The following is a 15,383-nucleotide window of genomic DNA, read 5'->3' on the forward strand; positions in this document are numbered from 1 at the left end:
CCTACTATAGACAAATGAGGAAATTATATTCATTTGGATAATGATTTTATTGATATACTGTATCTCACCTAGTGCAGCCAGAAATTCATGGCAGCCTGGCAGTCTCCAGAGCTGCACACTGATGGACACTTGGATGGGCAGCAGAGAGAAGTCCTGCTCCTTCTCCCCTGTCTGAAGCTGGACCAGCACCTGGTGGAGCTGGAGGGACAGAGGTGGAGGGAAATACAGGAGGTTAGACAGGAGTAAAGCAGGACGCTATATACCTTTAACTGGTCTATACCAACTTTTACAGACCTGAGTTGTTGATGGGATCAATGGTTATAGATATACCAAGTAGAACAAAACTGACAAATGTGATGGTTGTGCTCAAGTAAACTGTTTTCCTCCATACACCAGTGTCCTAAAATGACTTCCACCACGCCCATCTTTGTTGTGGCAGGGGAGAGGTAGTTTTTGGCAGGCTTAGTAACTCTGCCTCTGCCCTTTGACCCTGTGTGGGGTTGATCCTTGTTCCCAGAGGATTGGCTCTTCAGCCTATCAAGACTACAGTGCCTTTACTGTGGAACATGGCTCAGTGGCTCAGGGTGGTTTAGATTAGGAGGGAACCATCTCCTCCTCCTCTGTGGGAGTTTAACGCATGACCCCCGGGCAACACTCACCCTCACTGTTTAGGGATTATTCAGCCTGGAACAGAGAAACCTTTGTCAAACTGACCTGACGTAACGTCACCACTTGATTAACATGCCCTCTTCCCTTTCTCTTCTCTGTTCATGCTCTATGTTTGTTTATACATAGAATGTTCATCATTTCATCCTGACCTTGAGTGAACCAGGGTTGTAAACCCAAGAACACTCATAATACTGCACTGCCCAGCAGTGGAATGTTGGCCCAAACAGCACTACATTATAAACTGGGGGGTTAGAAGAGGTTGTACCTCAGTAACTAGAACTGTATGAGACATGTTTAAGTCTAATTTATTTGCACCAAAGAAAACAAGTGATAGACAACAATACAGATAAAAACAAATGAAAACAAAACGGTGTGCAGGTGTGGTTGGAAGCCCAAGGGCTTACATGAAAACCACACCACAAAAAAACAATATACAACACATATTGTAAGTACAAACATAGAAAATGTGCTAAAGAACAGAGCGTGCTTCACATGCAGTTAATCTATTGCTCAATTAAAGTTGATGCAAGAGGGTTGTGCTAGGTAGTTTAAAGCAGCAGTGAAATGGAGATGGGAGGGATGGGGTGAGGTGTAGAGGGGGGAGGGGAGGCACACTTACCATTGCCACCATATTTTTAACAGCCTTCAGACCGCAGGTTAGAGACAGGGGCAGGAGAGAGAGAAGAGGCTTTTAGTGCATGCATACAGGACAGGCCATTCACAAAGGGCAGAGGAGACCAGGTCCAATGAGGACACAAAGGGCACACAGGGAAACAGAAAAACAACACTGATGGGTAGTGTGTCATATATTAGTCACATATTACACAAAAACATTGAATCACCATATGGTTGCCTATGCAGTGTGATGTCAGGAATATCTCATGCATCATACATGCTTGGAGTGTTTCAAATGTTATGGTCACCACCAATGTGGAAACAAAACCCCAAATCACTTCCTGGCTACCATATTATTAATCTATTCATGTGAAGAACACGTGCTACATTTGGACATGGGTCAACCGCAGTGGGAGTGACAGGGTAAACTCTGGCATCATGAGGAAGAGAACTCAGAATCCAAGCTGAGATTGTGGTGGTTGAGATCTTGCTGGGGCTGGGGGGTTGCAACATTTCAATGCAGATCAAAGAGGGGGATTTGCAGGCGGCTAGTGCGTCACCAGACCCATATAACAGGGTTAACTGATATGATATAATGATGATACTTTGTTCTGCCTTCAGCCTCTATGTTCCAAATGGTTGAAGGCCCAACACAGCCATTTTTATATCAATATCAAATCATTTCTGGGTAACAAGTAAGTACCTTACTGTAATAGTTTTCCATTAAAATAGACAGAAATAGCTTTTTAGCAAAAACTCTTTCTCAAGCAAGCTAGGACTGTCAAATCAAATCAAATTTTATTTGTCACATACACGTGTTTAGCAGATGTTATAGCGGGTGTAGCGAAATGCTTGTGCTTCTAGCTCCGACAGCGCAGTAATATCTAAAAATGTCACAACATTGTAAGGAATACACACAAAAAAGTAAGGAATGGGATTTAAGAATATATAATGACGTAAATGTAAATGTAAATATACATATATGGACAAGCAATGACAGAGTGACATGGACTAAGATACAGAATAATATTATAGAATAGAATGCAGTATATACATATGAGATGAGTAGTGTAAGATATGTAAACATTATTAAAGTGACTAGTGTTCCATCTCTTAAAGTGGCCAGTGATTTCAATAGGCAGCAGCAGCCTCTAATGTGCAGGTGATGGCTATTTAACAGTCTGATGGCCTTGAGATAGAAGCTGTTTTTCATTCTCTCGGTCCCAGCTTTGATGCACCTGTACTGACCTCGCCTTCTGGATGATAGCGGGGTGAACAGGCAGTGGCTCGGGTGGTTGATGTCCTTGATGATCTTTTTGGCCTTCCTGTGACATCGGGTGCTGTATGTGTCTTGGAGGGCGGGTAGTTTGCCCCCGGTAATGCGTTCGGCAGACCGCACCACCCTCTGGAGAGCCCTGCGGTTGTGGGCGGTGCAGTTGCCGTACCAGGCGGTGATACAGCCCAACAGGATGCTCTCAGTTGTGCATCTGTAAAAGTTTGTGAGGGTTTTAGGTGATAAGCCGAATTTCTTCAGCCTCCTGAGGTTGAAGAGGCTCTGTTCCGCCTTCTTCACCACACTGTCTGCGTGGGTGGACCATTTCAGTTTGTCAGTGATGTGTACGCCAAGAAGCTTTCCACCTTCTCCACTGCGGTCCCGTCGATGTGGATAGGTGGGTGCACCCTCTGCTGTTTCCTGAAGTCCACGATCATCTCCTTTGTTTTGTTGATGTTGAGTGAGAGGTTATGTTCCTGGCACCACACTCCCAGAGCCCTCACCTCCTCCCTGTAGGCTGTCTCGTCATTGTTGGTAATCAAGCCTACTACTGTTGTGTCGTCTGCAAACTTGATGATTGAGTTGGAGGTGTGCTTGGCCACACAGTCATGGGTGAACAGGGAGTACAGGAGGGGGCTGAGCACGCACCCTTGTGGGGCCCCAGTGTTGAGGAACAGTGAAGTGGAGATGTTGTTTCCTACCTTCACCACCTGGGGGCTGCCCGTCAGGAAGTCCAGGACCCAGTTGCACAGGGCGGTGTTCAGACCCAGGGCCTCAAGCTTAATGATGAGCTTGGAGGGTACTATGGTGTTGAATGCTGAGCTATAGTCAATGAACAGCATTCTTACATATGTATTCTTCTTGTCTAGATGGGATAGGGCAGTGTGCAGTGTGATGGCAATTGCATCGTCTGTGGATCTATTGGGGCGGTAAGCAAATTGAAGTGGGTCTAGGGTGACAGGTAAGGTAGATGTGATATGATCCTTGACTAGTCTCTCAAAGCACTTCATGATAACAGAGGTGAGTGCTACAGGGCGATAGTCATTTAGTTCAGTTACCTTGGCTTTCTTGGGTACAGGAACAATGGTGGCCCTCTTGAAGCATGTGGGAACAGCAGACTGGGAAAGGGAGAGATTGAATATGTCCATGAACACACCAGCCAGCTGGTCTGCGCATGCTCTGAGGACGCGGCTAGGGATGCCGTCTGGGCTGGCAGCCTTGCGGGGGTTAACATGCTTAAACGTCTTAATCACGTCGGCCATGGAGAAGGAGAGGCCACAGTCCTTGGTAGTGGGCCTCGTCAGTGGCACTGTTATCCTCAAAGCGGGCGAAGAAGGTGTTTAGCTTGTCTGGAAGCGAGATGTCGGTGTCGGCGACGTGGCTGGTTTTCTTTTTGTAGTCCGTGATTGTCTATAGACCCTGCCACATACGTCTCGTGTCTGAGCCGTTGAATTGCGACTCCACTTTGTCTCTATACTGATGTTTTGCCAGTTTAATTGCCTTGCGGAGTGAGTAGCTACACTGTTTGTATTCTGCCATATTCCTAGTCACCTTGCCATGGTTGAATGCGGTGGTTCGTGCTTTCAGATTTGCGCGAATGCTGCCGTCTATCCACGGTTTCTGGTTAGGGTAGGTTTTAATAGTCACAGTGGGAACAATATCACCTATACACTTCCTGATAAACTCAGTCACTGTTTCAGTGTATATGTCTAAATTATTTTCGGAAGCTACCCGGAACATATCCCAGTCCGCGTGATCAAAACAATCTTGAAGTGTGGATTCCGATTGCTCAGACCAGCGTTGAATAGTCCTTAGCACGGGTACTTCCTGTTTGAGTTTCTGCCTATAGGAAGGGAGAAGCAAAATGGAGTCGTGGTCAGATTTGCCGAAAGGAGGGCAGGGGAGGGCCTTATAACCATCCCGGAAGTTTGAATAGCAATGGTCAAGGATTTTAGCAGCGCGAGTACAACAGTCGATATATTGATAGAACTTCGGCAGCCTAGTCCTCAAATTTGCTTTGTTAAAATCCCCGGCTACAATAAATGCAGCCCAGAGGCTATGTGGTTTCCAGTTTGCATAAGGTCCAGTGAGGGCCGTCGTGGTGTCGGCTTGAGGGGGGATATACACGGCCGTGACTATAACCGAAGAAAATTCTCTTGGGAGATAATACGGTCGGCATTTCATTGTGAGATATTCTAGGTTGGGTGAACAGAATGACTCGAGTTCCTGTATGTTACTACAATTACACCACAAGTCGTTAATCATGAAACATACACCTCAGCCCTTCTGCTTCCCGGAGAGATATTTATTGAACTGAGAACCCATCTGGCTGGACCGATTCCGACAGAATATCCCAAGAGAGCCATGTTTCGGTGAAACAGAGTATGTTACAGGCCTTGATGTCTCTCTGGAAAGAAATCCTTGCCCGTAGTTCGTCGACTTTGTTAACTAAAGATTGAACATTAGCGAGTAGAATACTTGGAAGCGGTGGGTGGTGTGCGCGCCTCCTAAGTCGGACCAGCAGGCTGCTCTGAGTGCCTCTCCTCCGCCAGCAATGTTTTGGGTCAGCCAATGGAATCAGTTCAGTTGCCCTGGGGAGAGCAAACAAAGGATCTGCTTTGGGAAAATCGTATTCCTGGTCGTAATGCTGGTGAGTTACCGCCGCTCTGATATCCAATAGTTTTCCCGGCTGTATGTAATGATGCAAAACACTTTCTGAGCTAATAATGTAAAAAAATAATACATAAAAAAAACGAAATACTGCAAAGTTTCCTAAGAGCTAGTCGCGAGGCCGCCATCTCCGTCGTCGCCAGGATAATTGGGAGTGATCTGAGTGGGGAGGGGAAAACTTAAAACTAGCTGTTATTGGCAGAGAGGTTTGGAACTCTCTTTGTTGAATGAATGACTGAATGAATGAATGAATTAATGAAATTATATTTTCTTGTCAAATTGCCACATAAACAAACATTACAATGATTCACAGTGATAATTCAGTCAGTGATACTTATTCCGGTGTTCTGCGCAGTGCGCACCGCATAAAGAATGAAAAAAAAATCTATACATAATAGTAGATAAGGTTATCCAAGCAATAATAATAACCCTAGAGCAGTGAAAAGGTTAAAATAAAATAGAAACAACAGTAAACATGACAGATCTCTATGGCAAGATGCATCTATCGTACGTACAGTTACTATAGCTCCCCCCTTGGGCCAATCAGTGTAATTTTGTAAATGCTGGATCTCTATGGCAAGACGCATCATTCACCCAAGTTCTTTCAAAATCGGGCCAGTGGTGTCTGAGATATCGAATGGGTTAGCTAGACTCATATCCCTGAGCACGTGTGCCAAATTACATTTACATTTACGTCATTTAGCAGACGCTCTTATCCAGGCGCTCTTTGTAATTTTTTTATTTTTTCTTTCTAGAGGATATTTTTTCTTTTCATTTGTTTTATTTATTTTATTTAATATTTTTCGTTACTATTGTTCTTTTTTTTTTCTTTCATGTTTTTTGGATTTGTATGTTCTTTTTTTATTTTTTTATCTTAATTTTTTTCACTCTGAGTCAAATAGCGCCACCATGTGGTCGATATGAATGTTCTTGCATGTGTTGAGTCTTGATAGTGTTTGCAACATGTGTACCAAATTTTGTTACAATATGAATATCCTTGACTGATTTATATGCATTTATGTGCCAGACCACGCCCATGGGAATGTTTATTGGTTAATAATGGCCATGCTGTTTTAGGTACTAGTCTGGAAAATATTGTGTTGAGAGGCCTTTGTCCATAGATACCACATATCAAGTTTCGTGCAGATCGGTCATTCGGTGCTCATGGAGGACCTTATGGGTCCCTGAGTCAAATGTGTTCCTTGTAAGGAGAGGGACCTATGTGCCGAATTTCATGACTTTAGGTCAAATGGGGTGAGGGGCGTGACCTTTTAAAGTATGCATTTTCAATCTCTTGTTATATTGGCACCATCTGGCCAAACAGTGTAATTTTGTAAATGTCAGATCTCTAAGCCAAGACGCAGTGCTGTCTGAGATATCGCAACTAACGTACGAATGTACTAATGGACAGAGACAGATGCACAGTCCCCTCTCCCATTTCATCGCGGGGGACAATAAATGCAGATAAATAAATACAGAAAAATGAAACGTTATTGGTCTATTCACCAATTTACCGCCAGGTGATGTCACCAGGCAGGCTGAAACTCCCACCCATGCAAACAGGCTGATTAAAAGGTCCTGTGTAGATTGTATTTTCAAGCAGCAACTATCAGGAAATAACACTAATGAAATTCTTTAACACTTTTACAGTGTTATTTTCATCAGCTGTTGTACAATATGATACAAAACACAGGACATTTTTTTAACTGCACTGGGCCTTTAATCAAGTCCCCAGCGGCTCAGATAATTGGAAAAGTCGGGTTTCTGTTTCCTTCACAATACACCATGTCTACCTCTTTGGAGTTGCCCTAGTGGAAACCCAAGTCAAGAGAACTAAATACTACATTCCAATGGTGAGCAGTAACACTGTGCTGTGGTGCTGTAGTGCTGCGGTGCTGGAGCCTACCCGGTTGATGAGCTGCTCTCCTGCCTCAGAGGCGGTGATGAGTTTACACAGGGCTTGGAGAGCTGGGGGCGGTAGACCTGGGAGACATGATTCATTATTAATTCAAGCTGCATTTAATATACCCTACGCCAGTAGAAGAGGAAAAAACAGGTTATACTATCTGTGTGTTATAAAAAGCCCACAAAGCCACTTGATAAGCAGTATTGTAACTTTTTATATTCTATAATAGGCCTACACATATCAAATTGAGAAAGATGGAGGCCCAGTTCATGCTTGGAGCTGTTCTCCATCTCACTATCCTATCCCCAGTCCCATGTCCTCCTGCCAAGGCCCACTACCTACCAAGTATTGACTGCAGGGTGGTGCTACACTGCTGTAGCCTGTCTCCAGGGTCTGCTGTGGGGAAGAAAACAGCAGCAGGGATGCCGGTGCCAGCCGAGTCCAGGCGGAAGCCCACAGCGGTCAGCAGGGCATGCCAGCCTGGGACGCCCCCCACCTTGTTCTCCACACTCTGCTGGGAGGTGTACATGGAGTTACGCTGGCCGTTCTGAATCCTCTGAAGAGACTTCTCCACCTGGTGGGGACAGGGAGATTTAGACTAATGTAAGAGTGTGTGTGTGTGTCTGTGTCTGTGTGTGTGTGTGTGTACGTGCATGTGTATTTGACCCTCACCAGGTGCAGTAAGACCCGCAGAGCATCCCGTGCTCTCTCTGGATACTGTAGGATCTCTGCTAGAGCCTGGCCAATCAGGGATGAGGGGCTGTTCAGCTTCACATCATTACCAATCAGCATGTAGCCTGGACAGCACACCCACAAGATCAACAGGAAGGAGAGGAAGAGAGATGCAGACGGTGAGAGTCCAGTTGGGTGAACAGAAAGTAATTATGACACAATTGGGAACATGGGTGAACTGGGATCTACTCAGTTGGGAGGTGACAAACCAAGCCAATCTGAGTGTGTGGAAGTAGAATGTCTCTAACCTGCCCAGTTGGAGGGGTGGGAGTACTGCTTGCTGCTCTGGACAGTCTTCATGGCGTCTGCGAGGGCAGCGCTGGCCTTGGTCCCGTTGAGCAGGGCGGTGTAGAACGCATGGACAAACACTTTAGAGGCTGAGACAGGAACAGGCCACAGAGACACCAGGACACACTGGGCCCCAGCAGCCAGGAAGGCCCTGGTCAGACCTACCACACCGTCTGCTGTCACCTTACTGCTGGACTCCTGGTATGACCTGTAAATAAGATACACACACACCACCACCTGGTTACATAACCCTCTATCACCAATACTAGACTACTGCTCTGTCGACTATATCTTTATCTACCACAGCATACCTACATACAGTTGAAGTCGGAAGTTTACATACACCTTAGCCAAATACATTTAAACTCAGTTTTTCACAATTCCTGACATTTAATCCTAGTAAAAATTCCTTGTCTTAGGTCAGTTAGGATCACCATTTTATTTTAAGAATGTGAAATGTCAGAATAATAGTAGAGAGAATGATTTATTTCAGCTTTTATTTATTTCATCACATTCCCAGTGGGTCAGAAGTTTACATACACTCAATTAGTATTTGCTAGCATTGCCTTTAAATTGTTTAACTTGGGTCAAACGTTTCGGGTAGCCTTCCACAAGCTTCCCACAATAAGTTGGGTGAATTTTGGCCCATTCCTCCTGACAGAGCTGGTGTAACTGAGTCAGGTTTGTAGGCCTCCTTGCTCGAACACGCTTTCTCAGTTCTGCCCACACATTTTCTATAGGATTGAGGTCAGGGCTTTGTGATGGCCACTCCAATACCTTGACTTTGTTGTCCTTAAGCTATTTTGCCACAACTTTGGAAGTATGCTTGGGGTCATTGTCCATTTGGAAGACCCATTTGCTACCAAGCTTTAACTTCCTGACTGGTGTCTTGAGATGTTGCTTCAATATATCCACATAATTTTCCTTCCTCATGATGCCATCTATTTTGTGAAGTGCACCAGTCCCTCCTGCAGCAAAGCACCCCCACAGCATGATGCTGCCACCCCAGTGCTTCACGGTTGGGATGGTGTTCTTCGGCTTGTAAGCAACCCCCTTTTTCCTCCAAACATAACGATGGTCATTATGGCCAAACAGTTCTATTTTTGTTTCATCAGACCAGAGGACATTTCTCCAAAAAGTACGATCTTTGTACCCATGTGCAGTTGCAAACCGTAGTCAGGCTTTTTTATGGCGGTTTTGGAGCAGTGGCTTCTTCCTTGCTGAGTGGCCTTTCAGGTTATGTCGATATAGGACTCGTTTTACTGTGGATATAGATACTTTTGTACCTGTTTCCTCTAGCATCTTCACAAGGTCCTTTGCTGTTGTTCTGGGATTGATTTGCACTTTTCGCACCAAAGTATGTTCATCTCTAGGAGACAGAACGCGTCTCCTTCCTGAGCGGTATGACGGCTGCGTGGTCCCATGGTGTTTATACTTGCATACTATTGTTTGTACAGATGAATGTGGTACCTTCAGGCGTTTGGACATTTTTCCCAAGGATGAACCAGACTTGTGGAGGTCTACACATTTTTTTCTGAGGTCTTTGCTGATTTCTTTTGATTTTCCCATGATGTCGAGCAAAGAGGCACTGAGTTTGAAGGTAGGCCTTGAAATACATCCACAGGTACACCTCCAATTGACTCAAATGATGTCAATTAGCCTATCAGAAGCTTCTAAAGCCATGACATAATTTTCTGGAATTTTCCAAGCTGTTTAAAGGCACAGTCAACTGAGTGTATGTAAACTTCTGACCCACTGGAATTGTGATACAGTGAATTATAAGTGAAATAATCTGTCTGTAAACAATTGTTGGAAATATTACTTGTGTCATGCTCAAAGTAGATGTCCTAACCGACTTGCCAAAACTATAGTTTGTTAACAAGAAATTTGTGGAGTGGTTGAAAAACTACTTTTAATGACTCCAACGTAAACTTCCGACTTCAACTGTAACTATCATTGGATAACAGAGTGGACATTTTGTAATAGATTCCGGTTCCCCCCTCTCCAGGACCACTTTAAATAAGAGGTTTCCCACATTAGGCAAGCCGCCCCTCTCCTGGTCCACTCACCCCAGCACCACCAGTTTGACAGGAAGCCTCAGGTCAAGTATGTCAGCAGCGGTGAGCAGGAACTCCTGCAGGGGAGGGCTGTCACAGATACTCTCCACGTCGCTCCCATCATCCTGCAGGTGCAGGCTCTCTGGGATGGTGTAGCTGCTCCCAAACGAGCCCTTCCTGCCCCTGCCTCCGCTGCCTCTCTTCCCGCCCCCTGCCCCTCTCCCTCCATTCCCCACACCCGCCCCTGCCACGCCGGGTATGCTCTCTGGGTTGGGCGTGAGCACCAGGGCGGCCAGCTTCCAGGAGATGTGGGTAGCGAAGTGGGCACACTCAGCCTGGGTGAGGGCACTCATCACCCTCTCCTTGGTGGCAGAGGATCCAGCCAGTGGATGGCAGCCCAGCAGCTCAGACACCATGAGGGCCTCCTCCTCGGCTGAGGGCATGGGCCCCCACAGCCAGCGGTCCATCACAGAGGACGGCAGACGAGGGTTACCCACCACAGCTGCCATGGACACGCCCCCACAGGAAGCCGGCCCCGCCCGCCGAGAATGACCCTGAGGACACATTGAGAGAGGCCAATGATGACAATGATAGAATGTAACAGGAGCTTGACAGTGTTAGTAACAGTAATAAGTTATGTCATTAAAATAAAAGCCATTCTGTCATTTGGATGCTGACCTTGGAGCTGGTCCCCAGGCCCCGGATGGAAGGCACAGCGATGAGGCTGAAGCGTTCATACAGGTACTCATTAGAGGAGCTTCCCTTCAGCAGGGCAAAGGGGATGAGGTACAACTCCCCCTCCAACACCAATATCAGCTGTCTGTGTCTGCCCACAGGACCACTGGAGTGCATCAGGCCCTGGACAAACAGAGACAGGGAGTGATAAGTGGTATTCATATTGTACTTACTATAGTATAAACACTTTCTTGCTCTGTCTTTCCTCCGCCCCTCTCTATCAAATGCTGCACACACACACACACACACACTGGTCATGGGGACATATGCTCACCCCTTCCATGGGTGCGATGAGCAGGTCGTAGAGGGCACGGAGAGGAGGTTTGTTGAGGCTGCTGGGTCGGCAGGGCAGAGAGGAGCAGCCATCTTTGGCTGGGGACATGGTGTTACTGAACAGGCTAGTCATACTCTGGCAGCTCCTGCAAAACCCAAACACAATGGTGTTCATTTCAGAAAGTACAGAACTGTTTAGATAGAGAAGTGGTCATTACAGCTATTCACACTGGCACATAGGCATAGTGGTTTTAGGCAGCACACACACACACACACACACACACACACACACACACACACACACACACACACAGTGAGAGTACTGGTAATTGTCTTTCCGGTTGAGGAACTGTGCCTAGAGCCAGCCAGCCTTCCGCAGAGTGCTACATCAGAAATGCCCCCTGGTGAGATGCAGCAGAGTCAGCTACAGCAGCAGTTCCTGTGGGCAATGTATTAATGGCACAACACTGTACTGTCGTATGGCATGTAGAGAGTGATATAGCACAGTGCACTGACTCCTAATGGCCTGTCTCTCTCTTCCTCTTTCTACCCTTCATACTGCTCCCTCAGACCTGGACTAGAGAGTCCACCTCAGATCCAGTTCTAAGTCTCAATGGAAGAATAAACAGTTATATATTCGGTTCAGAGACAACAATAATAATAAATTGTGCATTTGAGATAATATAAATGTCCACTAGATGGCGATGTGGGACTATAGAACTGTGGAGGGGAGTGTAGGGTGAGACCTCTGGACCTGACAGACTCACTGCAGGAGCGGGAGAGAGAGAGAATGTTAACATACGTTTCCCATGCCAATAAAGCCCTTCAATTGAAATTGAATTTAATTGAAATTGAGAAGGTGACACCTTCCCTGCCTCTTCTCCTGCCCCTCTCCCCAACTATCTACCCAGTTACCTGACATGAACCTAACGAAAGCTTACACTGGAGGACTTCCAACGATCCACCCAACTCATTTTGTTCTGCTCACTATTGAATATGTGCACAAGGCTTATATGTTGCAGCACCTTGCCTGTCTGAACTCGACAGCGGTAAGATGCTCTGCTGCTCAACATTAGCTGTCCTGCTGAATACAAATGCTATGTGTGCTGTGTGACGAAGAGAGAGTGATGGCTCCCTGCAGAGGTGCGCTGTGTGGCACGCTGAGAGCTGCCGTAATGGCCGCCGTGGGTAGATAAGCCTTCCGCTTTGTTTACATACAGCCAGGCCCAGGCTCCACGGGGCACACTGCTATTGCTATCCATCTGCTGTAACAACCAGTCTCCCCCTCTGACCCCCCAACCCCCCTCCCTTCATCCCCCGGGCCACTGGCTCTCCTCCAGCTCTCTCCAGTCTCTCTCTCCCAGGCCTCAGAGGGAAAGCCAATAGTTTGTTAGCCTGACAGGAGGAGTGTGAGAAGAAACGAGGGTCGAGTGAAGAAAAGGGATAAAAAAGAGAGAAGGTTTGACCAAGAGAAAGGGGAGTGGTGAGAAGGAAAGGCTAGAAGCAGAAGGCTAGGAGGTTAAGGGTACACTCAGTGGCTCTTTTATCTGGGTGCATGTTGAATGGAATGCCTGTCAATGACAGGGACATACAGGAAGAGACAGTGGGACAAAGGTGGACATGTTGCCTACCAACTCTTCAGTAGGTTCCAACTCTCTCAGTGGATTCAGTCATCTAATTATATTTCACCAAACAAGCTGATAGCCACCCAGAGGTCTCCTTAACCGCTATACAATGTCTAGGAACATCTGAGTAAAGTGCTTTGTTAGTCTTTAGAAAGTGAGATTACAGAGTAGGTAATCTCTCGTGGACAGACGCACGTACATTAAATGGTATTGTAGCGTCTGTCAATAGACTGTGGGATGCGATGACTAACGAGGAACTAAGTTCCAGTGCAAAAAATGTTTTTGTCACTGATCATTTGGACTAATTGTTTTTTGAATTTCGGAAGGGGAGGGGCCATTTGGGCCATAGATTTGCCTGTAAAGAGAAGTGGGTGGAGCTACTGCCCTACTACCACTCCTCATTCTAGTTTCTTTTCTAACACGTTTCCCCCCCAAACTTAATCGAGCATCTGACGCAATTACGCAACATTTTAGTTCTGGGTTTCGGAGATTACAGATGAGGTGACTTTCAACCTATCAGAAAAGTTAGCTCCTTCATATATTGACTTCGTCGCTCTCTTTAGAGATAGATGAGGTCAAAGATCACATCAGACATTCAGACAACTTGCCAGGAACTATACAATCATACCTTCATGCTCAGAATCCCTATGTCTTTTACTTTGGTCTTTGTACTATTGTTGATGTATTCTTCTTTGAAATGTTTTTCTCTCCTAATCAAATCTATTTTCTGAGTAAAATTAGCGAACAAGACATAAATTATGATGAGAAATCAAATAAAAGAGAGGCCTTGATAGCCACACATTTTATCTTGATATCAAAACCCCAAGATGTATGGCTTGAAATAACAATGAGCCTTTCTTCCTTTTCCTCTGCTTTAGTGAGATTGACCAGTGGCTCTTAAGCACAAGGGGCTTTATGATTCAGATAGTTTTTTTGTGGCCCAAAATAATGAGTGGATTATTACCGGCAGCCCATTAAAGGGGCTTAATGAGCATCGAGACTCCATTACAGCTGGAATTACCCTCTCATCAAAGCGAAGCTCAACTGGAGACGCTGACAGGCAAATACGACCCAGACAAGAGCACACACGAACACATGCACGCACGCACAAACACACACACCACACACACTCAATTTAAACACGCATACACTTAAAACACACCCATACACTTAAACACACAGACACACATCGCCAATCAGTACAGTGCAAACACATGCACTGAATGACAAAGTGATACTAATGCTAATTAACTCTACCATGAACACAGACACATTCAGTCAAGTGTATATACCATCATAAAATCACATACTGTGTGCACATCTGGGCTTCAAAAACAATTATAAACTGGGTGGTTTGAGCCCTGAATGCTGATTGGCTGAAAGCCGTGGTATACCACGGGTATGACAAAACATTTATTTTTTACTGCTCTAATTACGTTTATAATAGCAATAAGGCACCTCAGGGGTTTGTATGGCCAATATATGGGCAATATACCACGGCTAAGGGCTGTATCCATAAGAACAGTCCTTAGTCGTGGTATATTGGCCATATACCACACCTCCTTGTGTCTTATTGCTTAAATAGACTCACACATGCATACAGTTCATCGGCACACACATACACATACACTTAATAGTCTTATGAAGGCAGGGAGCTGATAATGGCTTTTCCAGCTCTGCCAATTTAATAAGGAGGATTCACATGCCTCTGTGCTGGCTAAACAAAGGAGAAAATACTATTTTCACAGAAAGCTAATATTCTAATGAATTCCCCTATCAAGCAGGATCCTCTCCCCCATCAGATAGCGTTCTTATTATGGGAATGTGGGGGAATTAGAGATTAACGATAAAGGCTCTCTTTCTCCACTGGAGTCCTCTAACTAACTGCTCTTGGAGGCCAGTGTCTCACACAGTGTCTGTCTCACCTGTTGAACAGGTTGTTTCTGGACACCATGCGGAGAAAGCCTGTGGGGTCAGTCACAGAGTTGAGTTTGTTGTTGAGCTCCTCAAACTGCTGGTCCAACAGGTCCCCTGCCTCACTCTCTGTCTCACTGCTAGAACAACCCCTGAGAGAGAGAGCGAGAGAGAGAAGCAGAGGTGGAGAGGGAGAGAGACAGAGAGATATTGAGGGGTGGAGAAAGAGAGAGAGACAAAAAGAGAGAGACAGAGAGAAAGAGAGCGCGATAGAGGCGGGAGAGAGAGCGAAAGAGAGAGAAATTATACCATTAGACATGCCTGCATGCCCACACACTCCTGCTCACACACACACACACACACACACACACACACACACACACACACACACACACACACACACACACACGTCCAGCCCAGTTTCCCAGGCGTGGTCCAGAAAGCCCTGACAGGGAGCAGAGTTAAATCCTCTCTTTCATATGCTGCTAATGCTGATCTAGCCAGCGCCCAGCAGGGAGTCTGTTCTGTTCCTCCATCCTCTACCCCCTTTCTATCTACACCCCTTCTCTCCCCATATACCCCTCTATCTATCCATCCCTGCCCCCCTCGTTTACTCCCCATCCCAT

The 15,383-nt window shown here is 45.9% G+C and overlaps 1 protein-coding gene across 1 annotated transcript in view; it reads right to left on the reverse strand.

Annotated features, from left to right (window-relative positions):
- The window catches only part of LOC311144604 (tetratricopeptide repeat protein 28-like), a gene marked incomplete at its 5' end in the record, with an annotated part of 335,073 nt that overhangs the window by 2,257 nt on the left and 317,433 nt on the right, over positions 1 to 15,383 (reverse strand). The window contains 10 exon segments of the mRNA XM_084180641.1: positions 69 to 198; positions 1,289 to 1,312; positions 7,134 to 7,210; positions 7,476 to 7,707; positions 7,806 to 7,930; positions 8,114 to 8,361; positions 10,223 to 10,764; positions 10,889 to 11,068; positions 11,220 to 11,364; positions 14,769 to 14,909. Of these exon segments, the coding sequence (XP_084036767.1) occupies positions 69 to 198; positions 1,289 to 1,312; positions 7,134 to 7,210; positions 7,476 to 7,707; positions 7,806 to 7,930; positions 8,114 to 8,361; positions 10,223 to 10,764; positions 10,889 to 11,068; positions 11,220 to 11,364; positions 14,769 to 14,909 (1,844 nt within the window).

Source organism: Coregonus lavaretus (genome assembly GCF_964263955.1).
Source record: "Coregonus lavaretus genome assembly, chromosome: 17".
NCBI lineage: Eukaryota > Metazoa > Chordata > Actinopteri > Salmoniformes > Salmonidae > Coregonus > Coregonus lavaretus.